At 44.9% G+C, this 27,934-nt stretch overlaps 1 protein-coding gene across 3 annotated transcripts in view; it reads left to right on the top strand.

Annotated features, from left to right (window-relative positions):
• The window catches only part of KCNT1 (potassium sodium-activated channel subfamily T member 1), a 165,121-nt gene that overhangs the window by 67,101 nt on the left and 70,086 nt on the right, over window positions 1–27,934 (top strand). For 2 of the 3 annotated variants that reach the window (XM_039506903.1, XM_039506904.1), the window contains exons 3-4: window positions 19,720–19,799; window positions 25,176–25,275. In XM_039506903.1, the coding sequence (XP_039362837.1) occupies window positions 19,720–19,799; window positions 25,176–25,275 (180 nt within the window). Of the gene's footprint in view, window positions 1–9,035; window positions 9,111–19,719; window positions 19,800–25,175; window positions 25,276–27,934 lie in introns of those variants that run through there. The other variant, XM_039506905.1, reaches the window with a different exon arrangement.

Below are 27,934 nucleotides of genomic sequence, written 5' to 3'. Positions count from 1 at the left end.
CCTGGAGATTGCTGTAATAGGTTGAACAAGGCCTTTTCTTGTTGTGACACCTTGGGCAAGTCACAACAAGCTGGATTCTGAACAGAACCAAGATGCTTAGCCATTAGAAAAAGAGAGATGGGTACCTGAAAACTGGCACAGGTAGTGCTTAGCACACTTTGGAAATGTACAGTACAGGAGCATTCAAATCCCATGAGGGCTGTTTGGAACTCAATGTTTCCTTTAACTCCTACTCTCTCTTGCGTGTTCCTTGTGTTCTTACCCCATCTCCTCTTTCTGTCATTAGTGCCATTAATATCCCCCTCATTGTTCTTCTTTGTTCTGCTACTTGTCTGTCTTCCTTTTGTCTAATGCACAGCGAATGTAAAATAAAAACACATGCATTCAGGATCAATCCGGTGTGTAACCCATGAGAAACACCAAAAAGGGCAAAGTTATTCCCAACAGATGTGACACTGTATTAAAATAGTGCAAATATAATTTGCAACAAATATAACATTTTATTTTTTCATGTGTAGGAATATAGTATAGCTGGGCCTTTTTTTAAAAAAAAAGTAAACACAGACCCCAAAAATCTTGTTACATAATATTGTTTGATGCCTAACATCCAATACACAGTAAATAGAATGTTGATCAGGATATTAACAGACACATGGCCAAATTCTAGCCCAGATAATTGCATGCAGCTCCATTGATAGCATATCTTTGAATTTGGCCCATTATAATGATTGGTTTTGTCTGTTTTATGTTAGTTTCCTTTAACAGGTCTGTACTCCTCAGTCCTGTCCATTCCCCCTGGTAACCGTTATGGTATAGTTGATGTTTGTCTCATTTGTTATGATGCTTTTACTCTGTGTCTGTAGGCCACATGCAGAAGATTTCAGTATGGATTCCTCACTTTCACAGTAAGTTTGCAGCTGCATGAATTGCATGAGTTTCTTGGCCATGCAGGAGCTGTGTTTAAGAAACCTGAGGTTTTAGTCTCCTTTTCATGTGTGCCTTACACTCCCCTTAATATTACTGGGAATTTGACGTGAACGTTGACTGGACACTAAGCCACCCAAAACAGGACTTCTCTTTGCCCTCAACTGCCAATGCTTTGCGTTCCCGCACAACGGAACCTGTGCTGTTTCACGTGATGAAAATATACAAATAGAAAAGAAATGGATGATGTGGTTTTCCTTGTGACTCGTGTCTGCACATTCTTTGCTCAGTGTTTATGGCAATAGCTGCTGCATGCAACAGTGGTCAGTTTTCATTTTAGCAGCTTGTAATGGATTATTCTGCTTTTAATAGAGTTGAAAGACTTAATTTATTCCTGATAATTGCCCAGCAACAAAGATATTCAAAACCTCTTGAAGTTAAAGTAGTTCACACAATAGTGGATGATGAGTCTTTGTGCTCCAAGGACATTTGAGTTTCTTCTTGGGGACAAAAAAGTAACAAACATCCTTGGAACAAATTGGTGATTATCTGTAAGGGAATAGAGCCACACTCCGACTTTAATTATAACAATCTGGATTCATCAGCAGTAGCAATTATAGGAGCAGGCTCCCAAGTGTCAATCTGTAATGTTTCAAAATAAATAATCAAAAATCCCACAACATATTATCCACTCATTTCTTTTCTTTCTGCTTTTAAAATCAAGAATAAATTATTCAGCTCCCAAGCAGTAAATAAAATAAAATCAATATTGTGAAACACACTCGCATATTGATATTGCTACTGCTTGCTGATGGGGTGTTGGAATTATTATTAATAATAATAATAAATAATGCAAGATACCACCATGACACCAGTTTAATCATAAATTCATTTTATTAAATCTAAAGGCTGAATGGCCCATAGGCAGCTGCTCCAACTCTGCCTTAAGCACCTAAACAATTATCACACCCATACAATACCATGCATGTATAGGTATTGAGCAGGTACGTTCAACAGAACTAGGCCCAAGGAGCTCATACTCATCTTGGTCTCTCCCAATGGACAGGCAGGCACTAGCAACAAGGGTCCTTTGAGTGTCCACCTTTTTATATCTTATTTATTGGAACCTACGTAGCAGTGGTCACTACTTCTTGAATCCCTTTCTTTGCTAAAATCAGAATCATCCTTGATAACTGGGGCCTCTTCTTCAAGGACTTTCCTCCTATTTTATCAGCCAGTATTTCCAATCAGGCAAACCACCTTTCAAGGCCTTTCCACAACGGAGTTATTTGCACTTTACACAGGCTGCAAAGCGTATCTACTTTTTAGTCAAGCTAATTTAACCCTTTAGGTATATTTATCTCATCCTACATGGGGACTGAATAGGATTTTTGGTAAAAAGTTGAAACTCTATTTTCAAGACTGATCCTGTGAAGTAACCATACTTGTCCTGATCTTGGGTTTTATTGCTGTTTTGTAGTGTATGGAAATATTATTTTTCTCCATCTATAGACTAGATTATTGTGCAGAATCACAGTGTTCCAACCAAATTCCTCTTGTGTTTTGCTCCCCGAAGAACCACCTGCAATAGCAATTGGATACTTCACTTCCTGTCCAGAACTTTTGCTACGTGTTGCATCCCTGCCTGGTGCAGAGAAGTGCTTTAGGACAAACAGCACAATATTGGTGACTGATGTAATTATAACCCCAAGGAAACAAATATTTTGGCATGTAAGGGACTTTATTATATATAGAGTGACTTTTTCTAATGGAAGCTGCCTTTGAAATGCTTTGAAAGATGCAGAAATGTGATTGCATTGTATACAGTTGGTAAAAAAAGGAATATAGCAGAGAGTAAAACAAGGCTGGTGGCAGTTATGACTGTCTAAATGCATTACATTTTGAAATGGGGGTTAATATTTTTTGAGACGAGCGTGAGCTGTTTGCGAACCAAGGGCCTCGCAGTAATAGAACTATTTTGCCATTCTCATCATAAAGGAAATTCATCTCCAGTAACTGAAAATGTCAAACACATTGAATGTCATTTACCTTCCTTAAAAGACATTTACTTTGTGAGCCTGCCTACAGCAGCTGCTGTGCTCTCATGACTAAATCCATGCAAGTATTTCATGTGACTGTACCAAGCTTAAAGAGACGCTGAATGCAACACTAGGGCCCAAATCCTGCCGAGTGCTGAAGACTAAGGATGAAACTTACCCGTGGGCAAAAAGTTAGCACAAGGCTCATGGATTGATTAAGTCCTTTGCTGAGTAGCCACAACTTGCAATGAAGTCAAAATCAGGTCACAAGAATTTGGTGTCACTTCTATGCCACTTTACTGGGCAAGGGTGGGACTGCTGATGTCTGTGGCTCTTTGGTTGAAATTCTTGTAATGAGATCCAGGAACACATCGGACATGCCTGTCTCCAAACTCATGGCTAGGCAGCATTATTAATTGACAGTCTCCCATTGTAAACTCCCTACTCCTTCCATTCCACATGGTACCGATTTCACAGTGTCATTCGTTTTTGGGGTGTGAATGGTTCCTTTATAACTAACTGTTGGTACTGCGGTAGCACATAGGAGCCAGCACCCTATGGTGCTAGGTGCTGTACAAACAGAACAAAAGGATGGTCCCTGCCCCAGGAGCTTGCAGTCTAAGCTTTTATCTTTATTATACAGAAGAAGCACTTTAAGAGTAACAAGTTATATCCTCAGCAAAGCCTAAATCCAAATCTAAAGCTTTTCCTTTACTCTAGGAAACCGGACACGAGTGTATGGTCACTTATCAATGTCTGCAGTGGGTATTTCCAAAGGCATCCTGCAATATTAATTACGTCCACAGTTTTCAATGGTATTTACAAAAGTTGAAGCATTTCCCATGTCTTGATCAAACTGACATTCTAACATAGAAGCTATTTGCTATTAACGAAGCTTGCACATGCTCAAAAATATTCCAGGAAACTGCGTAGGAGTTCTCTTTGTAAAACGTTCTGTATGGATTTAATTAAATCTCTCTCTCGTATGTTGTGCCTTGCTCAGAAGATGCTCAGATACCATGGGGGTGCTTATAAAAACTTAGATAGATGGGCCATCATGCTAGAGCCCAATGAGACCTTGAGGTCCCTTCTGCCTTTCCAGGTGGAAATAACTGGTCCCCTCCAAAGGGTTTTTTCCAAGAAGAGTAACCCTGATTTCTGGCAAACATTCTCTGCCTTTACTACGAAGTGTGCAATGGCCAAAGCTATGTGTGATGAATTCCTGAATGTATAACAACATCTTCATTGTTCTCAGCCAGTGCTCGGCCTATAACTGACTTATTACTTTGTAAATACTTTGGAATACTGAGCACATGCGAGTCAACGTAGAACATCAAAATCTTCTGCTCAGTACCACTGGTTTACATTGATTTGATCATCTAATAGCCTTTGATCTCTTGGTTCACAGAGATTTGCTCTTTCCTCTGAAGTACTGCAGAACTCCCGGGCGTTTGCCAAAACCTAATTATTCATTGTGCTAGATGGCTGGAGCCATCGTTGGATTTAGGAAAAAAAATCTAAAGGGAGTTAGCTGGGAAAATGAAAGGAACACTACTTTCAAACTCTTCAGGCAGAGCTGCACCAAAGCTGTCAGTTATGAGGCTCAGGAGCTTGGGAGTTTAAAGGAGCAATTTCTGCTCCCTGAGCACCCCCTCCAAAAGTCTCTTCCTCCCCTCCCCCCAAAATCCCCCCTGTAGAATAATCACTTAACAAAAGGCATTTTTATAGCCTTGTAGCTTCCTTTATAATAAGATTCTGCCCACAAGCAGCCTAGAGATGCAACAGTACAATGAAGGCTAGTTAATGAATCATGCCAATGTTGTTTCTTTAAACTAACTGGATTTGATATTGGCCAATATGCACCGATCGTTTTGCTTGTGCAGAAGAGGAGCAAATACCAATTGCAACCGATTAGTAGAGGGGGGCACTTCTGCAGACTATAGAATGGAATATATGTGCACGAATAAGATGACCACCCTCTTTCCAAATGCTTTTGTTGCTCTGCGCATACTTCTAACACTTCCCGTAACAGCTGCCAGTGCAGAACGCAGCTACTCCAAGCTGAAGTTAATAAAAACACGTCTACACTCCACAATGACACAGGAGAGGCTGGTCAGCCTTGCAACCATCTCAATAGAGCATGAGCTGGCCCAGACTGTGGACCTGCAGGAAGCAGTTCAAATCTTTGCAACCAAGAAGGCACGGAAAGCAGCACTTTGATTATTCAAACAGATTAAAATGCCAGTGTTTACTATGCAGACAAGAAAAGTTACATTTGCTGTTCAGGCATTTGCAAGTTAAGTGTGACTTAAAATTTTTGAACAAGGCATTTTAAGTTGTTAGTTCTCCTTTATTGGGGTAGGTACCAGAGCAGTACCATGAGAGGAGTAGAACAGGAAGAAGGCAGAATTGAGACCTTTCAAAGTTTTGGCCCAAGCCAGGGGACATGGGGGCATCATTTGAGCTCCTAGCCTCAGGTGCCAAAATGTTGTGGGCCGGCCCTGGGAGTTAGTGATAGTACTTGTACGGTTGCCATTATTGGAGTGTCTGAGCACCTCACAACCTTTATTGTGTTTCTCCTCACAAGGCCCTGTGGGATTGGGAAGTGCCGTTAGCCCTATTGTACAGATACAGTGACTTCAATGGGGCTGTTTGTGTGAGTCAGGACTGCTCATGTGAATTGGTTTACAGGGTCAGGTCCTTGTATTTCTCCTTGATGGCTCCTATGGTCTTCAAGGGGGGGCATAGTGAAGGCAGGTAAGGCAGCATTCTGCTGCCTCAAGATACCAAGGCTGATTGTGTTCCTGACACAGGGGAGGGCGCGTGGGCTGCTGAATGGAGTACAGGGCTGGGCTCAGGAGACCTGGGTTCTGTTCCCCACTTTGCCAGTGATGTGCTATGTGACGGTGAGCAAATCACTCCCTTCTCTGGGACTGTTTCCTCTCCCAGTCCTTGGGAATTCAGATTTTAAACTCATTGGAGCAGATGCTGTCTCTGGTTATAGAACTGTACAGCTCCAAGCACAGTGGGACTCTCATCTTGGTTGGGTCCTCTAGGTGCTACCATAATACACCGAATAAAAACATACCCTATGTCCCACTGCTCCTATCAGTTTGCCCATTAAATTTTTTTTTCAGTGACACTTTAGTTGAAGCTGTACCATAATGAGCTGATGTAATTTCATTGAAGCACATAGCCTCCTTTATTGCAATAATTGTTCAATTACTGCTTATTTAAAGTGTGGGCAGTCTGCAACAGTGTTTTAAGCTTTGGCAAGCTCCCAGGTTTGAAGACTTTTTTTTTTTTCTTTTACGTCTGAAAATGTGGATTTGGAAAGGCTTGTTTAACAAAAGACTCTGAAGGTGGGATTGCGTGGGCTTGTGCGTCTGTCTGTCTTCCCCCTTACACTCCGTTCCCTCTGGGTTAATGTCTCTTGTTCTCGATTTCACAGCTTGTCCTCCTCCCATCGTACATCTTGGCATAAGACTTGGCTTAGTTGGCTATGTTCCTGGCAATCCCCTTGTGGGTTCTGAATGTTTCAGCTTACGTCTTGTGCCTGTCCTCCTGCTTGTTCTCCTATCTCTGTATGGTCTTTCTCCCTTCTTGTTCTGCTACGGGATGGTGTAATGAAAGTGCCTACAATTGCACTTAGCCAATCTGTGACTGCTAGTAGCCAATATCTCCAAGTCAGTGTCTTGGCGTGATGCTTACATCCCACTACTGCTGCAGTTGATGCTCACTGGCATTTTCCATGGCTGCCTCCACTGAAGCGAACTAATAAATGGGCCTGGAGAAGATCAAGGCAAGCTTCTCTACAGAGTATTAGTAGTGGGACGGGACCTCAGGTGACAGGCTGCCAAGCCGGAGCCTTTCACAAGCATAAAAAGCATGATATTTCTCAGACTGTTTTGTGTTTTCCCTTTTGAATTAGGCTGCCAGTGCTAGGGGAACATACCTGCTTAGGTTGGAAGAATCCGATCCCAGACGGAGTCTCAGACGCCTGAGGTTTCTGTCTTTCTTTGGCCCCCTGTTGTTAAACTGGGATTACGAGGCCACTGCTTAGCAGTGAGAGGATCAGATATAACGTACCAGCTGCTCTGTTAGAGTTGGAGCATTCGGATGATGTTGAACTTCATGAAGGGTTATACTGACACTTGATACAGCCGCTGCTGTTGTAGATGGATGTGCCGGCCATGGCCAGTTCTCTAATGGAGCTCTGTGGGGTAGGTTGAGCTGCCTCTCTTGGGAAATGACACTAGTCTGACCCTCTTTCTGCTCCATCCTCGTTTCCACCTAAAATAATCTGGGTCTACCCATAAAATCACCTTTTAAAAGGCACAAATCCCTTCCTAACCTGGGAATCACTTGCCTGGAAGAGGAATTTCCCCTGGCATTTACAAACCATTATAAACCTTTGCTTGTGAAAGGAAGCCATAGCTGCCACCCATCACATAGCAGACAATAACAGATTAAGCTACACTTGCCAGGTTTTGCAGTATTTACATTTTAGAACTGGGTGATTGCTGCTTGGCTTTGACTAACAGTGACCCAAGCCACAGGGTTGCAAGCTGTTGCTTTGCAGCAGGGTGTAGGTAATATCAGGGAGCTGCCATGCAGCTTTATGCTTGGTGGCCCCATCTCATTTCAAACCAGCTCTCTGTTTTGGTCTGTAGTTGCCAGCTTGAGGCTAGGCTTACATTACGTGTGCATAGTGTGCAACAAGTGCATTGCTAAGCCTCAGCGTACACAGCGAGCAGCTCACCTACTGAATGCAAACAGCACAATTATTTTACAGGTAAAACAGAGAAACAAACCTGTTATATATCCAGGGAACAAATTTCAATCATGTGAAGAAACAATAATAAAGCCATTTAAATAATGGTTAAGCTGCAGTGTGCTGGAGCCGTCTTACACCAAGGGAATGGAGAACCTGTCATATGAAAGGAGACTGGAAGAGCTTGGCTTGTTTAGCCTAGCAAATCAAAGGATAAGCGTGGATATGATTACTCTCTAGTCTCTATACATACATGTGGGGGGGGGGGGCGAGGAAAGGCAGTGGGGGGGAGCTATTGAAGCTAAAGGGGAATGTTGGCAGAAGAACAAATGGGATAAACTGGCCATGAGTAAATTTAGACTGGAAATCAGAAGGTTTCTAACCATCAGAGGATTGAGGTTCTGGAATAGGCTCTCAGTAGAAGTGGGGGCAAGAAACCTCACTGGTTTAGGGTGGAGCTTGCTGAGTTTCAGAACTGGGTGATATGCCAGGGTTGCCTGTGATAGCAGAGGACTGGACTCAGTGCCCCAGGAGAGCCCTTCCAGTCCTGTGTCCCATGTTCCCACACACTCACAAAAGCTCATGCAGCTCTGCTCCCCCTTTCAGGTTGGTGAACTAACAACACAGTTGCCAGATTCACAGTGCTGCTAATACCAGAGGATGACAGTGGTGAGATAATGGGATGATTTGTTGCAGAAAGATGTTGTGTGAGCTGCTAGTTTGTGTTGTGATTAAACAGCCCTGGGTATATGAAGAAGTGTTTAAACTAGAGAGAGGACAATTTCAGTGTTTGCCAAATTGGGAGGGGGGAAAAGAGTCTTTTAAAGTACAATAATGATTCTTTGCATTTCCCTCTCAAGAACGGCAGAGAGCTTTACAAATATTAATTAAGCCTCACAATTCCCAGGGACATAACTTCTCTGTAAAAGGGGGATAAAGTGACTTGTCCAAGGTAACACAGGAAGTTGGTGGCAGAGCCAGATCTCCTGAGTTCCAGTCCGGTGTTTTACACTCAACACCCTCTTTCCTCCTCTGAGAGTATTATAAAAATTGAATTTAGAAAACATCATAAACTAGGGATTAAATGAATCCCATTGCAGCTTCACTGGTTTTCTAGGAATGAATTTCCCCCTGTCTTTTTAAAAAGCGTCTGGATGGCAGCAGTATCCAAGGCGAGCTGGCATTATATTAACCCCACTCTGTTGATTGGTCAGTAGTTTTTGGAGCCTTCTAGGTTTTCAAAACACCCCCAGCTGTCATTGCAGTAAGGGAATCTGAGGAGGGTTGTGCTGTACAGATCTGCCAGTCGGTCGTGGTGCAGGGCCTGAGGTGGGACGAGTTTGTAAGCAGATTTTCCAGTCTGAAATATCCATGTAAGTCTCATGGAAGTAAAAAATTCTGGATCTCATGTTTTTGCTGGAATCGTGCATCTTCTTCTGAACCCCTCTCTTTCCCATCTCACCTGGGGGAGCTCTGCTGTGTAGCTTTATGTGCTGTGTCCTGCTATTGTTTGTGTTGCATATTCATTTGTATTAACTTTTCAGCCCCATTTTTTTCTTAGCCAAGAGGGCTACATTTTGTTTGTTTCGCCTTCTCCTAGAGCATCTAGGGATGATACAGTTATAATGCAGCGATATGAAACTGCTTATTTTTCCTAGCTATCCAAACAGCTCCTTTTTAGTTCCTGAGATTGGAGCCGTGCTCATTTTTAGCTTGTGTTCTGTACTTGGTAGGATAAGTAAATGTCTTTGTTGGAAGCTCATCTTTACTAACCTGTGATCCTAGGTTAGTAAAGTACAAAAACAAAAAAAAGAAAAGAAACCAACCCTGTACTATGAAAATGAAATTGCTCAGGCATTATGAAGTGCATAATGGCAGTAATTACAGTACTTCCAAGCAATTGGCTTTTAACTAGGCTTGTTTTGATGATTATCAGAGTGGGTGAAAACAAGTCCAGCTAGGATGGATCCAGGCTGGAAAGCCTGGGGAAGATGCTACAAGATTTCTCCCTGAAATAAAATCTCCATGGGTTCAGTTTCAAACTCTGCTTGGTCAACAAGTGAAAGTGAGTATCCGGGTCTTGAGATGCATCTACATCGAAAAGCCATTGCAGGGGTGGGAAACCCTGTGGGTTTGCGATGGCAGGGGGACTGTAGGTCTAGTTTGAGGTTCATTAGTAGGTCTGTGTTGTGGGGTGCTTGTCCACATGATGCCCAGCTCAAGTTGATGATGTCAGACCTTGATTTACGTAGGAGTTATATGTGTCATTTAAAAAAAATCTGTCTACAAGCCTCTGATAAATAATCAGTAAAGACAGATAGAGTCCAAGGGCCAAATCCCACCCTGGTGTAAGTGAGCACAATGCCACTGTCCCAGTGGAGTCATGCCCCTGACCCCGGGACTGACTCGCTGCTCCGAGGGTCTGATGTTGTCATATAGGTACCCTAATGTCCCCTCGTTGCTTCCTGGTGCTTTTCTTTATCAGGAGACTCTTTCAAAGCAGTAGCCAGGAGTTTTTAAAATGACAATAGTGATTTTGGGTGTCTCAGGTGTTTTTTGGGGGAGGGGGGGTTGGTGCAAAGTCCTGTGGGTAGCTCAGTGCAAGGAGGCTTTTTTAATCTTCAGAACACAGCTGCCCTGTTGTCTTTAAATGACTGCGGGACGGTTCGGGGGCACTCGATGGGACTGGTTTGGTGGGGATATTTTACCGATGACTGTGTCTCCTCTCTGCTTAACGTTGTACGCGGGAGGCTCTAAGCAGCGTGCCGGATGCCGGCTGGGGTTCGTACAGGAGCTACGGCCCAGGTCGAAGCAGCTTCCTAAGACGTGCTTCAGCCTCAATTTGGGTGCCCAGAGAGGGAGGCACCTGCAATAGCTGGTCCCTTTCACTGGGCTCTGTCTCTTTAACTGAGCCCGAGGGTGTCTGCTGAAAGGAGGGGCAGAGAGAGCGTGCGGGGAAGGCAGCCTAGCAGCGCCTGCCAGTTATGGTGACTTAGACTGCGCTACCCACAGGACTTTGCACCTTTTCCCTTTTAAAGCTCTTACCTTGTGGCAGTCGCAGCCCATTCTGGCACTTACGTAGCTGCTAGACGGTCACCTGCCCACTGGCAGCTGCTGGAGGTGACATGCAGCTTCCCACCTGAATTGGTAGCACCAGGCGGCGCATGTATCCGTGTGGTAGCACCGGGTGATTTAACAGAGGGGCCTGGTTTTTTCGCCCTGAGGATAACGTGCTGCTTTATTTGCCATGCTTCCTCCCCTTCAGGAAGGCTGCCCCCAGTTCCCTCCGAATGCATCAATAATACACCCACTCCTGGGCAAGTCCTGTCCAGGGAAGGGGCATGGGGACTTGGAGCGAAACCTTCCTCCTTCCTGCATCTTGGGCTTTGCCTTCTTTCTTTCTGAAAAATGGCTCGATCGTTTTTCTCAGCCAGAGGTGGCAGTGATGGGGACCCCCCGCTCCCCCCGCATGTCATTCTGCCCTGAACTGTATTTGCAGCACAATGCTCCAGTAGTTCTAGATCCCTCCGGTGGGTCTGTAGCTCTGCCTTCCCACCCCCCAAAAGAAATCGTTCCTGAATAACCCCCTGACTCCTTGAACAAAGAAACTGCCGGAGAGCCTTGATCAGGCGCTCCGGCTAACTGCTGACGTGCTCAAAAATGCCTGCTGAATGTGCAGCGCAAGCTATGCTCGGTGGTATTTGTGTCTCAAAATTGTGTGAACCCCACAATTGTGTTGTTCCAAATCGGTGCATAACTGGGTCTGGGTCAGCCCGAGCTTGAGGCCTTTGCTGAGGCTGCTGCCCTTTGCATGCTTGAGTGTGTGTAGAGAACCCACGGGAGGCAGGGGCGGTTCGAGGCTCCAGCACGCCAAGCGCGTGCCTGCCGGGGCGCTCTGCCGGTCGCCGGGAGGGTGGCACGCAGGCAGCCTTCAGCGGTTTGCCTGCGGAGGGTCCGCTGGTCCCGCGGGACTGGCGACCGGCAGAGCGCCCCCCGTGGCATGCCGCCGTGCTTGGGGCGGCGAAATGTCTAGAGCTGCCCCTGACGGGAGGATCATTTGCCCAAGAGGTAGACCTTTGCCTTTGCAAGGGATTTAAGGGAAGTCCTGTGAAGTCAAGCGGAGGTGACGCCTCTCATTTATTTACCCACCTGAATGCTTACTAAACAGACTCGTCAACTTTGTGCTGAATGTCGCAAGAAGCAACGAGTGGCAGTTTGTGCACCTGTGGACCTCTGGGAGCCACGTTGGGAGTCTGTTTTCACTGTTTTCTCCTCTATGCTCCATCTCCCTCCAACTATCTCCAGGGAGTTGAGTTCCTGCTGCCCACGGTGCTCGAGCATTTATGTGGGAGCACCTGCTAATCCACCCATCCCTGGCTGCAGAGTCCAAGGGGGCGCAGATAGTTGGGATGGGCTTTAACTCCATCTCTGCCAGAGCCCATGTGGGGTCCCTTCACCTCATCATTTCCCTTCATATATCTGAACACACTTGGTGCTGCCTGATCCCGGAGCCCAGGTTGTGTGGGTTGCTGGGATGGCCGTCTCCTCCTCTTGCCTAGCAGGGCTGGCGTACTGAGCTTTCAGCTGCCGCCTCCTCCCCTCTCCCATAATTACATCAATAACTTTCTGATGATTACCCCACTTCTAATTCTCTGCTTCTGGTGCAGACATGAAAAGGGGAGGGAAGGGTCCTGTGAGAATTCTAAACAACTCAGCTGTTGATTGATATGGTTTAATTATGCTATTTATTTTAAAATGGAGAGGCACTCAAACTGCCAGTGCTGATTTCCAAGGGCACTTGGGGTTTTGGTTCAGGAACTTAGGAGCATTACAGAGCCAGCTGTGAAATTTGGTTCCAGACCCAAAAAATGAGAGTGTGTAGACCCTGAGATTTTGTTTCTGTCATTCTTTTGTTTTGTTATAAGAAAGAAAGAAAGACAGTCCCTGCTGCAGAGATCTTGCAGTTTTAGCTTGCCTTAAGAGCATTTCTTTGTATGGTTGCAGTTATAACTGATGAATACGTACAGTCGTTTGTCACAGAGAGAAATATCTTCTATAATCATTCAGTGCTTTCATCTATCAGTGTTTATATTCATAATTTTAAGTGACTAGTAATGCCATAGATCAGCTAGCCATCTGTCTGAAACCTAAGAGTGATATTGCCATTGGTTTCTTCATTACTAACACAAATGTATCTGTAAGACAGGCCATGTTTTTGGAAAGCGTCTCTTTTGTACAAATGTGTTTAATTCTCTGAAGCTCTGATGAATTAGCACATGTTGGGGGCCAGTCGCTTGCTGTGCTCTACGACAAGTTTCACAAAGACAGAGAGCAATGCGCTCATGTGTGCGGGGTAGCGAGTAGCCATCTAATTTATTTGTAAAAAATGTGCCCTGATACAGATCAATGATTTTGTGAGTCTGGCTTTGGAAATAATTCATTTTAACATGCCTGAGCTTTCTTACGAAGCTTCTCATTTATTTCTGCTTGGAACTGAAACATCATTTTGACTGTGCCGATGTAAATACTTTCAGAAATTCTGCTGATATTTTTTCCCGGCTGTTTTTCTGTGTGCACGTTGTTATCCAGCATATGGTTCTCAGAGTTCTGCTATATTCATCATCTCAAAAAAGCCATTACACTGGGAGCAATGTCACATTTTTCAGAATTGTATTGCACCATCTGAGCATTGCAGGCTGTTGGTCTGTTCCCTGTCTCCATTTCTAACTTGTGAGCAACTGACAAACAGGCAAAATGGGTTTTAGGACAAGGTTGCTTGCAGGTAGCTTCTATTATTCCAGCTGTGTCCAGTTCAGATCCTTCTTTCCATTATAAAACTGCAAACTGCCTGGAGTTTCTAGGAAAGCTGTTTGCCTTCTAAACTCCAGCCTCTCAGCTTTGATTGTGGAGGATGAGCTGTGCATGGTGCTTCTAGTCTCAGCTAACCCTGTACGTTTCTCCTCCTGCCTTCCTTCAGGGCATGAATATTTTGGGCCTGCTGTACCCCGGGAGAAGCTCCATGGGCTTACAGCACAGGTGAATTTAGCTCTTTGTGTGTCCTATAGATTTCCTTGCTTAATGCTGTAAATTTTCCAGCTGTTACTCCCGATGGGGTATAAATGTCTGTTCAAATCTCTTTCCACCAGTTGCACGGTTCACCCAAAGCTGAGATCTGCAAACTGTCTTAGTGAGCACATTCCCCCTTGCAGTATGAGCAGCGTGAACACCAGATCTCCTAACTGCTGTCTATTATTTATCATCACCTGTGCCATGGAGTCCATCTTTCAGTAATATGCTGCCAGTGAAACGGCATATTGCGCAGTCTCTCCGCCAGCATCACTGGAGTCACAAGTGTACGTACAGGCAAGCTAGCAGCGTGTTTCTTCTGTAATTAGCTCAGCCAGGAAAACAGCATCTGCTCTCTTGTAAAGAACCTGATTTCTTCCCCCCAGTTTCCACCTGCTTTGGCTTAGGGACACAGAGAGGTGAAGTGATTTGCCCAAAGTTGCACAGTGACTTGGTGTCTGAAGCTGAATGTGGCTTGGTGGCCCAGAAGCCTCTGGCTTTGCCTTAAATGCAGTCTCTTCAGCAGTAGCATTGGGGATGTGGCAGGATCAGCAGCGGTGTGCTTTGCTCTAACTTGAGGGCTGATGCCTTTAACTCCCTCTGGGTCTGATTTACCACTGTGTTATCTAGTTCCACGTGGCATAACCCCATCACTGCCAAAGGAACTGCTGTCCTAGACCAGACCAGCAGTCCATCCAGTCCTCCTGTCTGTGCTAGGAGCTGTGAAGTGATGATGCGTAACGTTCCTGAGAGGGAAGGAAGTTTCTTCCTCGCTCCAGGAACTTTGTTGGCTTATGGCCTGAAGTGTGTAAGATTTTCTGTCCCTTCCACGTTTTCATCCTGGCGGCTGTAACTGGGGATGATGACCTGACCATGCATACAGTTATATTTATATATGAATTGAACAGTCATAAATTAACCAACAATCCTTTTAACTTAGTAAGAGAGTTTACCAGAAAACAGCTCAGAGGAGCTGATCTCTCATTCACTCCAAAGGTGACCTTTGCTTCCTGTACATCTTGTGACTTCCCAGCAGAAGGGTCGGGGACTGTTTACAGCCAACTGTCAGCGCTCGCTGGTAGACCCCTCTGGCTGGACAGGGATTCTGAAACAATGACAGTGTTTTCTAAAAAACCCCTCTCGCTCTCCACTGCCTCGGCAGCTCAGCATTCTTGCCTAGTAAGTATTTATTTAGCTGTCCCTGCTGTTAGAGCTGATAGCCCGGCTTCCCTTTAAATCATCTTCCCGTCCAGGGTGTGCCAAGCCTTGAATTTTTGGCGAGAGCTAACCCCATATGTGCAGGCGGTTACATAGGTGCAAAGGAATGGGATAGCGGAGGATTGCATGACAACCACAGCTCTCAGCTTTCATGCCCGGGTCATTTTGTTCCTCTTCCCCAATCATATTTCAACTATCTCTGGTAATTAGTTGTGGTTTTTAAAAATAATAATAGTGGTTATTCTAAAGCCAGCGTGCAGTGAAGCATGGGCATCGCTAATTCACTGCACTTGGCTGCTTTGCTCGGTTTAATAGTAACTAATGGGCTCCTTCTTGCTGATAATATAAAACACAGAGCCATTGCTAATCTGCAGAACAATCTTTTATGCTCTGATTAGCGAGTCTAACTGTAATTTACAACCTGGGAGGCTGCAGTAATGCCAAAGAGAGGTGCTTGGAGAGTGTCTGTAAAGGCCTGTAGATACTTTTATTGCAGTTGAACTCTGCTTCACACACAGCCTTGGGCATCTACGTCTACACAACCTGCCGGATTGGCGGGTAGCGATCGATCTATCGGGGATCGATTTATAGCATGTAGTGTAGACACGATAAATCAATCCCCGATCGCTCTCCCGTCGACTGCTGAACTCCAGCTTGGCGAGAGGTGGAAGCGGAGTCGACGGGGGAGCCGCGGCAATCAACCCCGCGCCGTGAGGACGGGAGGTAAGTTGAAATAAGATACGTTGACTTCAGCTATGCTATTCTCGTAGCTGAAGTTGTGTATCTTAGGTTGATTCCCCTCCACCCCCACCCCCCAGTATAGGATTTCAATTCCCTCACTTTTGCAAATAAAAATGGAAATAGTTGCAGTTGTCATGCAGGTATTGCAGGGTGAAGAGCAGGGGAGGGGACTGGCTTTGGTTGCACATCCTGAATAACAGAGCAATGGATTCCCAGATCTGCACCCGCAGGTTGGTTCTTAGGCTTGTGACTCTGACTTCTGCCAGCCAGTCTCAGTTTTGGCACCAGTATCCAGGGGTGAGATTTGCACATTTTCATAGTAAAATCACCTCCCTTTTCCCCATTGTGCTATTTATTCGGGTGACTGTAAAGTCAGCCACAAACAATGACTAAAGTACAGGGAGTTCCCTGAGTTGCCTTCTTGATCTTTAGGCAGAGGAGCTGGGATAAAATTCAGACCTCGCTTGAGCCTTGGCTTTGGGCTGGACCTTGGCCTTATTAATTCTGAAATAACACATGTAACTGAAGGGAAACCTTCCTTCCCACGGCTTCTGGGTGCTTGGGTATTGACCTGCGTGACTTTGAGCTCTGCATCTGACGCACTTGTGCTTCCATCTCTCTTTGTCATGAGGCAGAACCATCCGCTGAGTTCTCCTCTCCGTAAGACTTAGAAGCAGAGGGTGTTGAGCCAGGCCCAGGTGAGGTGGGGTGGAACAGGACTGTCCAAGTGAGAAAGAAGCAAGTCTATAGGCGGGGGTGGGAGATAGGAAGTGTCTGTTAGGGGTGGTAGAGGAGAAGAAGGTGGCCTGAGAGGAAGAAAGCCCAAGGTTTTGTGGGTAGAATAGTAGCAGTTGTGGTGAATCTGGGCCTTATTTAATGTTAATCGCTACTCCTTTCCCTCAGGGCCTTTGAGCACCACCTGTAGCCTGATGAAGGTCCCCCAGGGACTCCCTGCCTGTCAAGAGTCATTCCCTTGATATAATAAACCATCAACATACCCAAATGCCAAGTAAAATTCAGAAGCAATTGGAGGATTGGCTGGAATGGTCAAATAAGGTATCTTAGCAACAGAGGTAATTTGTCTTCTTGTAGACTGAATTTGTTTTTTAACAGCTTCAGTCCTGCTGAACATAGCTGCTACAAGGGGCAAGCCCTGCCTTTCAACATACGAGGATGTTCTTTGGAATCTCTGATGCCCCATGACTGCTCTTGTTCTGTTGCAACAGTGACATGGTTAAAGACCCCCTAAATCTTTTCAGCTTTGAGCGTACAGGAGCTAACTCAGAATGCAGAGCAAGGCTGGGTGGTTAGGAGAGATGAGGTTGGGGAGGGTGTAATGGAATTGGAGCTATTTGGAGATGATTTGACTATTGTAAATCTTGCAATAAAGTGAAAAGGAAACAAACCAAGCCCCATCTAGTTTTGCCCGGTTGAAAGTCATGATGCAAAACCAGGCACCACCCTCTACCCGAAATAGAAAGACATTCATATTTTCTATGTAATACTTTGGAAGTTAGTGGTGTGTGAAGCATCAGTGCTCCAAATTTTTGGCTTGAGGTCTGGTATTTCTTGTGGACTGTTGAGTCCCTGGAAGCTCTTCAAATCTTGGATGGCTATTCGCACCACACTCCCTCAATTCCTAAAATCCTTTCCCAGCTTGTACTGGGCTCCGTGTAAAACCTGGGGAAAATTCTCAAGGGAAGCAGTGTTTCTTTGGTTGCTGCAAAGTTCTGGTCAGGAGTTTGGAAGGATTATCCCTGGGACATCACACAGAAAACAAGTTATTGGTGGCCTTTAACAAGATTAGATACGCTGTCAACATGCCGTGTAAAATACAGCATACAGTGAGTTGAAACAATATCCTCCTAATAGACTGAATAGTAGATAAAATAACTGGCTATATGATGAACAAGCAACAATATAACAACACTGAATCCAGCCAGTCTCATTGGAGATTTACGAACCGTTCTTGGGCACAGCAATCTCATCAGACAAAACATTAATTGTGTTTCCATAGTGAAGTTAACATGTAGCAAATAACGCTGAAAATGGCCAGCAAAGAAGGCAGCTTCTCTTAGTTTGGGTAACACTGCGATTTTCTGGTTAAACTATAAAATATTTTCACCTGGGAGCCCTAAAGGAACATGGGCAAGTACCTTTTTAAAACACTTTTAGCTCTCTGGTGGGTATCCTCTTAGGAACTTGAAAATGGCATGTGCTTTTCTTTTTCAAAAACAAGACATGGATGTATTGTTACCTGAGCCTGCAGTCCTCACACAGGCAAATCCTCCAGTGAAATCTGCAGGGTTGGGCCAGTAGATCCTCCCACACACTGATGCTGCAGCAGCTCCCTTTGTGGCTGGACTGCCTTCACAGGGAGATTTATTGTGCTGTGTTTCAGAGGGCTTCAGATATCGGGAAGGATTTGGTCAAGAGGAAGGCACTTGTAGTTTGCTCCAGAGAAGAGAGAGGCAATGGTAGGGTGTGGCAGGAATGGGAGTCACCTCCTCTGAGTGGGGTTGTCTATCCTTTGCCCAAGAAGTTAACAGGTATGGGGAACTTCTGGATTCCCAGGTGGCTTTTGTTGACAAATGCATCCATTTTTGTTTCATTTGCCAGCTGTCAGGCAACCACTGCCATTTCTCTGTGCTGCGACCCTTGCCATGTGTGACATGGTGGAGGGTCTCTAATGGGTTGCTAAGGAGTGAGGGGTTAGTGGTCACTCTCTTTGCCCAGGTGCTGTAGAAAAGGGTTGTGAGAACGAATGGCTGTTGGAGGGCGGAGAATGCCCTTAGGAAAGTCAGGCTCCATGCCGCAGCAGGGAGGTCTTTCTTTACTCTCTGGATATGTTAAAACTTTATCACTATAAACACTAAGGGCATATCGTCATGACTACTCTGATCTGTGCCCGCTGAGGAGGAGATCTCACCAATTAGGGATCCTTCCGCTGTATGGCCCACGGAGTGCTTCCACCGGGGCTAGCCATGTCTTTGTGACTGCCAGACTAGGTCACTGCAGTGTGGCCTGCGGGAGGCCCCCCTCGATCACGTGGCAGCTGCAAGTCAGTGCAGAACATGTCTGCCCACTTGCTGTGAAGTGATGGCCATAAGGAGCTGGTCCCACCAATTTTCTGAATGCAACAGCTTCTAGGTACCATGCTCGGTATTAACGTGGATCTTCCCGGTTTGATCCTGACCTGCTGAAGATCTTCCTTTCTTCCCATGTGCTGCCATCGCAGGTCAGCTGGGGCTCTCTCTCGCTGAGCCACTCTAGCTTGGGGGGCTGGAGTCAGGGCATTCTCGCTGGAGAACTTGGTCATTTGGGAATTTGCTTTGCCTCCTAGCTTAGAGGTGCTAGAATCTGTTGTCCTGCAGGGCATGATGGAGCAGCGTGATCGGGTTAGCCACACAACTTGTTTAAGAGGCAGTAGTCTGTCTGGGATGATACAGGTTAATGCGTTGCTATGGCTTTTTAAAGTATGTGCATGTGGGTAATTTTCATGGCTGCATTTTGTCACTGTGAGGTCTCATTCCCAGTAGCTGATTGGTGCAGGAGGGCCATCTGCGGCTTCCCAATCCTGGGGCCAGCATAGTTCAGAGTAGCCCCAGGCCAGACTTTGCAACACCCAGGCACATCGTCTATTTCTCGGCTGTCAGTGTGGGCGTAAGAGTTTTGGCTGCTTTCCAGCCCTTTTGTGCTTTAGGAACAGCACAAATTGGCCAGAATCCGGCTTGGGATCGGGCCCCAGAGTAACATCTGGTTACTGCTCTGTGCAGCATTCTAATGGTTTCTTATTTAAATCTCGTTCACAGGATGCAGTGTGGGAAAAGGTGGGTGAGAAATATAGAAACAGCACTTGGTGGGATGGGACATATTTAGAGGTGGGAAGATTTTGAGTTGAAACCTTTACTAACTACAGCCCCAGTTAATTCAGTTCTCTTTCTTTTCTGCTCACAGGGTACAGGTTGAGTTCTACGTAAATGAAAACACCTTTAAAGAACGTCTCAAGCTGTTCTTCATCAAAAACCAAAGATCAAGTAAGTGTTTGTACCAAGACACTCCATGACAGTTTTATTTTCCAGGTAATTACAATAATAACCAGGTTGTCTGTAATGAAAAGAATGAGGGGAAACAATGAAAAATCTAACTGGCTACAAAATAGACAGAATCAATCTCTCTCTCTCTCAGGTCTGTTAGCCACAGCAAATCTGTTTGAGCAATATTTGTATGGAGCTGAGGGATAACAATGTGCAGGATAATATTTTTTTTGCATACTTATTAACTTGAGCAATAAATTGCTCCTCTCATTGACAAGGCTCCATCAGTCCTAGGATGGGAAGCAAGTGCCATCTTGTGGTTGCAACAGTTCAGCACTGTGCCCTTGGCACTGCTGCCTTAAGGGTTCTGTCTCCTGATGTTGATTTTTCAAAGTGCCGTTTCCCAGCACCAAGGACTATCTTTTTGCATGTTAGCCTTAGACGGAGCTGGGTTAATGAGTTTCATCTGTGAAAGCAGACTGGTGTGGGAGTGGGTTTCCTTTCTTTAGGAAAACGTGATTCCACAGGGAGGATAGGAAAGCTGCATCTTATATTTCTATTGTCAGCATCACAGGCATTTATAGCCTGTTCACTATTACAACACCTGGCTGCAATTTACAAGGGTGGTGCTCAGTGCCTCTAGATTTACAAGTGAAATGACTACCCCTGTAGTATGCAGTATTGTTGTAGCCATGTCAGTCCCAGGATATTAGGGACAAGGTAATATCTTTTACTGGACCAATTTCTGTTGTTGAGAGAGAGATGTTTTTGAGTTACACAGCTTTCAAGCTCTTCCATTTACCTGATCAGAACAACCCCCCAGCCTCTCCAATCTTATCATCAGAAGTGAACTCCCCATAGAATCATAGAATATCAAGGTTGGAAGGGAACTCATGAGGTCATCTAATCTAACCCGCTGCTCAAAGCAGGACCAATCCCCAGGCAGATTTTTGCCCCGAACCCTCCTCTCCCTCCAGGATTGAACTCTCAACCCTGGGTTTAGCAAGCCAATGCTTAGAACACTCACCTATCCCTCCCCCCAGACCAGGGCACCAATTCAAAGCGGCACCTTACCCTGCCAGAACAACAGATGCAAAACCTGCAGATATATCTCCACTGCTACAATGAGCAACACCCCCCATAACAAACCTTTCAAGATCCATGGGTCCTACACATGCCTATCACAACATATGGCATACCTCATCCAATGCACTAAACGCCCCAATGACAACTCTGTGAGTGAAACCAGACAATCATTGCGCTCCCGAATGAACTCACACAGGAAAATGATAAAAGCACCCTATCAGCTGTGGGTGAGCACTTTTCACAAAGCAGTCGCTCCCTATCTGACCTATCAATCTTCATCCTCAAAGGAAACCTGCACAACACTTTCAAAAGACAAGCCTGGGAGCTTAAATTCATAAATCTGCTAGACAATAAAAATCATGGTCTTAAAGACACTGGATTTACAGCTTATTACAACAATCTGTAACCCACTAACCCCCTCCCCCCCCATTTGTCCTATGACTACAGGGGTGTTAATGGTGCACTTCACCGTGAATGGTCCCTTAGTTTAGCATAAGTAGTTAGCAGATATTCTGTCTGTTCGATCTCGTATTTAGCCATGACGCTCTAAATACCTTTCCCAGACCTGAGGAAGAGCTCTGTGTAGCTCGAAAGCTTGTCTACCCCAAAAGTAGGGAGCCGCTATTCTATGATGCCCACAGCTTAGCCAGAGAGCCAGGACTAAGGCATTCGTTACTGGGATATCAGATCTGGCAGCAGGGCAAGTTCCAGTGACAGTGAATATTGCAGGGGGTGGCAGTGGTGCAGGACAAGACGCAAAGCAGGTTTATTCTCTGCATTGCTGATCGTATACCCAATCGGCATGCAGGGCAGTGCAACAGCTGATGGTTGTGCCATCAAGGTGGCACAGTCATGTGTACCATGGGAGCAATCTTCTGATTGGGGTGAAACATACATGTATGTGTGAATCGAGGGACATGTGCACTCAGTGATGCTGGGTTGTATCCAAGTCAGATGCACTCATTTTTGTATTCACCCATGAAAGCTCATACTCCAATACGTCTGTTAGTCTATAAGGTGCCACAGGACTCTTTGCTGCTTTTACAGATCCAGACTAACACGGCTACCTCTCTGATACTTGTGTCTTAATGTCAGCAGGCACAATATTCATGGAAGCTGGTACGTAAGTTCCGTGGCACTATCTCGTAGATGGTTATACTCTCCTAGGGTCAGCCATGGGTCAGCCATCTGTCTGTTTACTATTTGTAATTAACTGGTTGCTCCAGTTGTTTAGGATAACCATGTCTGTCCCATTCTTATTAAAGCTGAGGATTTTATGTCGGTCAGAGGCAGCAGAATGGGAAACTAATTGATAATTAGTTACTGTGAGTAATAACCACTCATAGATATAATATAACAGAGATGAAGAGGGTGATGTGGGCAGCCAGGTGTGCAAGAACCTCATAATTATGTCACTTAATATTCACTCATGATGATAACCACAAATCAATATCCTGTATATATGACACTGCCAGGTTACAGTACTCTGAAATGCATTTGCCGAGGGGATCTTTGACAAACTCATTATGAACTTGTAATACATTTGCACCCTTTAAAGCTATTATGGGGCTCTCGTTTCTAATAGCTGTGTACATCTACAAGTTATTATCCAGTTCAGGGCTCCTGTGTCTTTCAGTGACTTTTCTGCAAGGATTCCCATGTTAATAGAAAGCGATTTTCCACGTATTCCCCCTCCCCTTAAGCTATAAATGCTTGTATATGTCAGAGAGTATGTGTTAGGACATCCCTGATTCCCGGTTTAACATTGTGGGTGTGTTGTCTTCAATGCCATGTTACAAAGAGAAGCTCTGCAAATGTTAGGTTGTCTCAATGAGGTTCTGTTCTGTGTGGGTGAAATTCACCCCTGTGCAGAGAGACCAGCACAAGGTATGTGCACTAATTAAATCCTATTTAAACCCTCAGAATAGTGTTTAAGTGGGCAGATCATGCCACCTACCTGAACTAGCTTTACTGTGGCTAGGGCAGGTACTGGAAGAGTGAAGCGGTAACAGCATGAGATGCAGCGCGGGCTAACCCTACAAGTCATTACCCAGAGTTTTGGGTAGGTACAGGCCGGACTGCTGCAGCTTCATTGCTCTTGTTAGCTAGATTAAAGCTAGCTCAGGTACGTCTGCTTGAGCTGCCATGACACCCAGTGATGGCTGTCTAGACATACCCTCACGAGAGTCATATGCCCTCTTTCACCCTTCATTAAACTTGGCACAAACATTAATGAATGTGCCCTGGACACTTCCATCAGAACAGAAGAACAATTATGTCTGCTGCTTACCAATCACCAGTGAGGCCTCAGAAAGTCTCCCAGATGGGATTGTGAGTGACAAAGATAAAATAATTGATTGCTCCTGGGAAGCTCTGGCAATGGGCGCCTTCTTGTGGGATGAGAATGAACTGACCTGCTGTAAATCATTATACAATATAGCATGAAGCTGGATTTATTTTTGTTAAAAACAGTGGCATGTTTATAGGGCTGGGGCACCCTGATTGAACTTCCAACAGTGGTGGAACTCTACATGACTCCACCTCCTGAATTTTCTTGTCTAGGGACAGGAACCTCCAGGCTGCTACTTCTCCCTCCCGTCTAAACATTTCAGCCCATGGATTCCTCTTGTCTGTCTCAAAAATATCCCCTATTTTCTTTGACTCCTCAGATTAATTCCACTGGAAGAATGGGGCTTTTATTTTCTGTCTGAGGGAAGGCATTAGCTGCCTGCAGGGAATCTAGGACCTAATTTATAATTTCACATTTTCTTTTGTTCTCTGTGGGTCGTATACTTGTTAAATAGCTGGTGTGTGGCATGAGAGGCGGTGCCCAGGAGAGGAGGGTTTTAATGGAAACATGCTGAATTTCTCACTTGTAATTTGAATAATAGCCTGATAAACTGGCTGTGAAGAGGAGGGAGTGGATAAAGTGGCGATCTGAATGTTCTGTTCCTCCTCCTATAAACCACTGAGCATGTGATGAGCAAAGACTGGACCCCAGCTTGGTTGTACGAGTCTTATTAAATGGATGCTCACTGATTCTGGGGTTAAAAACCTCAACAGCCCACATCCCTCTCTTCCATCCTGGGGAGAAGGGGGTTTGCAAAGAGCCGACTCTTTTTAGTTATGTTGGCCTTCTAGTTATTTGAAGCTGTGTAGGATGTGGAGTGCACCATACAAGCCTCAAGCAAAGTTCGTACAGCATTCCCGGTCTCCGGCAAGCTGTACGAATAGCCAGAAAAGCAGTCATTACCCATCCTACCACGCATGCTATAATAAGCAGCATAAATTACTGTGTTCGTTCATTCTCATGCTTAAAGGATAATAGGTGTTTAAATACTACTGAAACAGATGTTCCAAGAATGCAGTGACATTAACGGGACCCCTGCTGTATTTTTCTCCCTCTCCCCATTATGGGCAGCATGTTTTCTAAAGACTTTGGGACAAATGATATCCAATGGCCTCTAATTTTGTGTCCATCACCAATTCCTGGCACAATCAACTGTGGTTGCAAACGACAGAACGTAGAAGTCCATTCAGACATCTAGGGCCAGAATGTGGAACTATGCCACTGACGCAGGCAGAAGATCCAGCACATTACAGGAAGGAGGGTCTGGTGGTGAGAAGCTAGTTTGGGACTCAGTAGGCATGGGTTCGGCTCTGTGAGGTGGAGATCCTCAAAGGTATCAAGGTGCCCTACTCCCACTGAAATAAATTGGAGTTAGGTGTCTGAATATCGTTGTGAATCTGGACCCTAGTCTCTCTGTGCATGTTCCCCACTTGTACTATGGGGATAATAGCAATTCCCTGCCTCATAGAGATGTTGTGGGGATAAATACAGAAACCAGTTAAGATTCTGAGGTGGTAAAGAAACTGTGGTAATGGGGGCCATATAAGTTCCTTAGCTAGTTATGTTCCTATCATTTGCAGTTGATTGTGGTCGCAAAACCTCTTGCTTCAGGGGGAATATCAGCCTCTAACTAATGGGAGTCATGAGAGAATTTTCCCTGATGGCAGGTTATCCATATCTGCCTAGTGGGAGGGTTTCTTGTGTCTTTCTCTGAAGCATCAGGTACCACTGTGAGTGACAGGATATTGCATTAGGTGCTGTGCTGGTCTGATTCAGCAATTCCAACTTTCTTATGACCCTCCTCTTTTGCTCTGGATGAGTATGCATCTTTTTGTGTGTCTATCATATATCAGAAGCCCTGCAGTACTGTTCTTTCAGACAATCGGAGGAGGATGTTTTTTTCTTTTTAGCCTCTTACCCTGTTGTCTTTTCTATTGCAGGCCTAAGGATACGGCTATTCAACTTCTCCTTGAAGCTTCTCACCTGTCTTCTCTATATTGTACGTGTTCTGCTTGACAATCCAGCAGAGGGAATAGGATGGTGAGTCTCTATTAGATGCAGTAAGGTGGATTTTATCTGTCTGTCTAATCCATCATCGGGTATTTATTAGGCTCCCATCATGATTGTCTCTAAGCATCTTTCAGTGTTATTGGTCTCCAGACAGCGCTTCTTAATGTTTAGAGCTTACTAGCAATTAAGCATCTGTGGGTGTGACGATACCCTCAGAAGTTCCACCATAGTCCAGTCCCAGATAAAGGGATCTCATGTTCTTTCCTCCTCACTGTAGTGCTGAGTCTCAGTAGTTGCTGCAATGGGGAATAATACATAGAGAACCAACTTTCCCCTTTAAGGAGTGGTTTCTATCCAGAGGTGAGGAGATTTCTGCGAGCAGTAGCAGTGCATCTTCTCTTGCTTCTTTTCATTTTACCAAAGCAAAAAGAGTGCTGCTTCTCCAGCCCTGTTGTGTGTTCGCTTCTGAGTTTGCTATTCCTCTTATCCAATAACTTATTTCACCCCTTTCCATTTGGACACTTGAATGATAACTTAAATTTGAGGTACAGTGATATTGCTGGAAACAGGACACGATCACTAGCTAACTGCACCCCTGTGGCATGGGGAAACCTGAACTCATGCCCTGCTCCAGAATCACAGGCCTTCAAGCTTTGCTAGCTTGTTGATCAAAGGGAACCAGCTGGTCATACATATAAGCAGGTCAATTTTTGTCCACTAGAGGGCAGTAGTGGACATAAACGGGAACATTTCATGTTCCTCCACCTTGATTGGGTCCCACAACAATTCAATGAGAAGTGATATGTGAGGAGTGATATTATCACCTTTTGTCTTTTCCCTGCCTATTGTAAACATTATTTCAAAAAATTGCTAATTCTTCCTGCTGTTTTTTCTTCATTTTTAATCAGTTGGTTTAACAAATTTGTCTGATAGAACTGAGAATTCCTAAAACCAAAACTAATGACAATCCACCAGTCTATATCTGCCCCTCCTACCTCCCAGAGTTTGTTCCATCTTATTTATTCATCTACTTACAGCAGTGGCGGGCGCTGTAAATCTGGCTGAGTTCTTCTGCTCTAAATGCATGCGTTATTATTATTAGCATAAGCTGCGGAGGGAACAAAGCAGGGTATTTTGTTTAGGCCTCTTGTGGGATCGCTGAAACTCTTAGAAGTTGTGGCATATTTTTTAGTGTACATTTGTGATCCTTAAACTACCCTTGCCGGTGATGGGTCCCAGAGAATGCCATGGGGAAAGCAGAAGGGCTAGAAGGGGCCGGTGGAGGTTGTGTTGGAGGGTCAGGCTGGGCATTGGGACCCCAGTCCATAAGATGATCTGTTTCCACATGTTAGTCTAACTGAACCAACACAGAATGATTAGTCTAAATGTATTTCGCAATAGAGCTGCCATTGTGCATCCCAAGGGGGCTTTTTAGTAAGCCAACATTTCAAACCGAGTCTCAGAAACACTGTTGATTTCCCAGAGCCCCTAGAAGTTCTGTCTGAAATCCATTCAGACGCTTCTGATGTAGTTTGAAAAAATCATCTCTTCATCATCGTATCAGAACTGCCAAAATGTCGGTGATGCACTGAGATGAAAAATAAAGCTATGAGCTTTACAACCAGAGATAAAGAACTGTCTCAAACAGAGCTCTGTGCAGTGGGAAATAGCTCTTGTGTGTGTCTATGGATACCTGTGTACTGTGTCACTTTATCAATTAGCTGTCAAGTCACCATCCTTGCAGATGGTTAATAGAAGACGTACTAGTGAAAATTTTGTTAGTACTACAGCAAAGATGAAGGGTGCATGCCCCAAGTGGTCTTGTCGTGCCTCATTGTTTGAAACTCTATGATATAATAGTCTGTATATTCACTAGCCCAGTACAACGCACTGGAAAATAAAGCTGGTAGAGAAATGTAGAAACATTTTCACAGAAAGTTTTCCAAATGCTCTGGGGAAAAATTTTGTCTGAGTTTCAAAACTGGAAATTGCCCTACAAGCTGGCTGAAAAACAGCAACATTTTTTGGTAAATGTAATCAAAAAGTTGAAATGTGTCTCATTTGAGTTGTACATCTCCAGTACTGCGTGCTGATGGCACCACACTGCTCACTGACAAAGAAAAGATACTGCAAAGGTGGGCAGAACACTTTAACAACATCCCCAATCAACAATCATCTAATAATGAGGAGGCAATTGATCGACTGCAGCAGATTGATATCAAAATCTCTCTTGCTGATCCCCCAACGCTGACTGAAACTGCGAAAGCGATTGACCTGCTGTCAAATGGTAAAGCACCTGGAGCAGATGCAATACCAGCAGAAGTCGACAAGTCCAGAGGCTTGCATGTGGCTCTGAAACTTACTGAATTTTTTCAATCAATGTGGTCTCAAGGAACTATACCCCAGGAGTACAAGGATGCATCCATTGTCCACTTGTACAAGAGGAAAGGCAACAGATAATCCTGCAACAACTGTCGGGGTATCTCCTTGTTATCAGTAGCTGGCAAAATTCTCACCAGAATTCTGTTGAATTGCCTTGTGCAACATATTGACCGAGGGCTCTTACCTGAGAGTGTGTGGCTTCAGGAAAAGACACGGGACCATAGACATGGTGTTTGCAGCTCATCAACTTTAGGAGAAATGCCAGGAACAGAACTCTAACCTGTACCTGACTTTCATTGACCTGACA

The sequence above is a fragment of the Mauremys reevesii genome, linkage group 19 (assembly GCF_016161935.1).
Source record: "Mauremys reevesii isolate NIE-2019 linkage group 19, ASM1616193v1, whole genome shotgun sequence".
Classification (NCBI taxonomy): Eukaryota; Metazoa; Chordata; order Testudines; family Geoemydidae; genus Mauremys; species Mauremys reevesii.
Note: the sequence above shows the minus strand (reverse complement) of the source record. Positions and strands in the feature narration are given on the sequence as shown.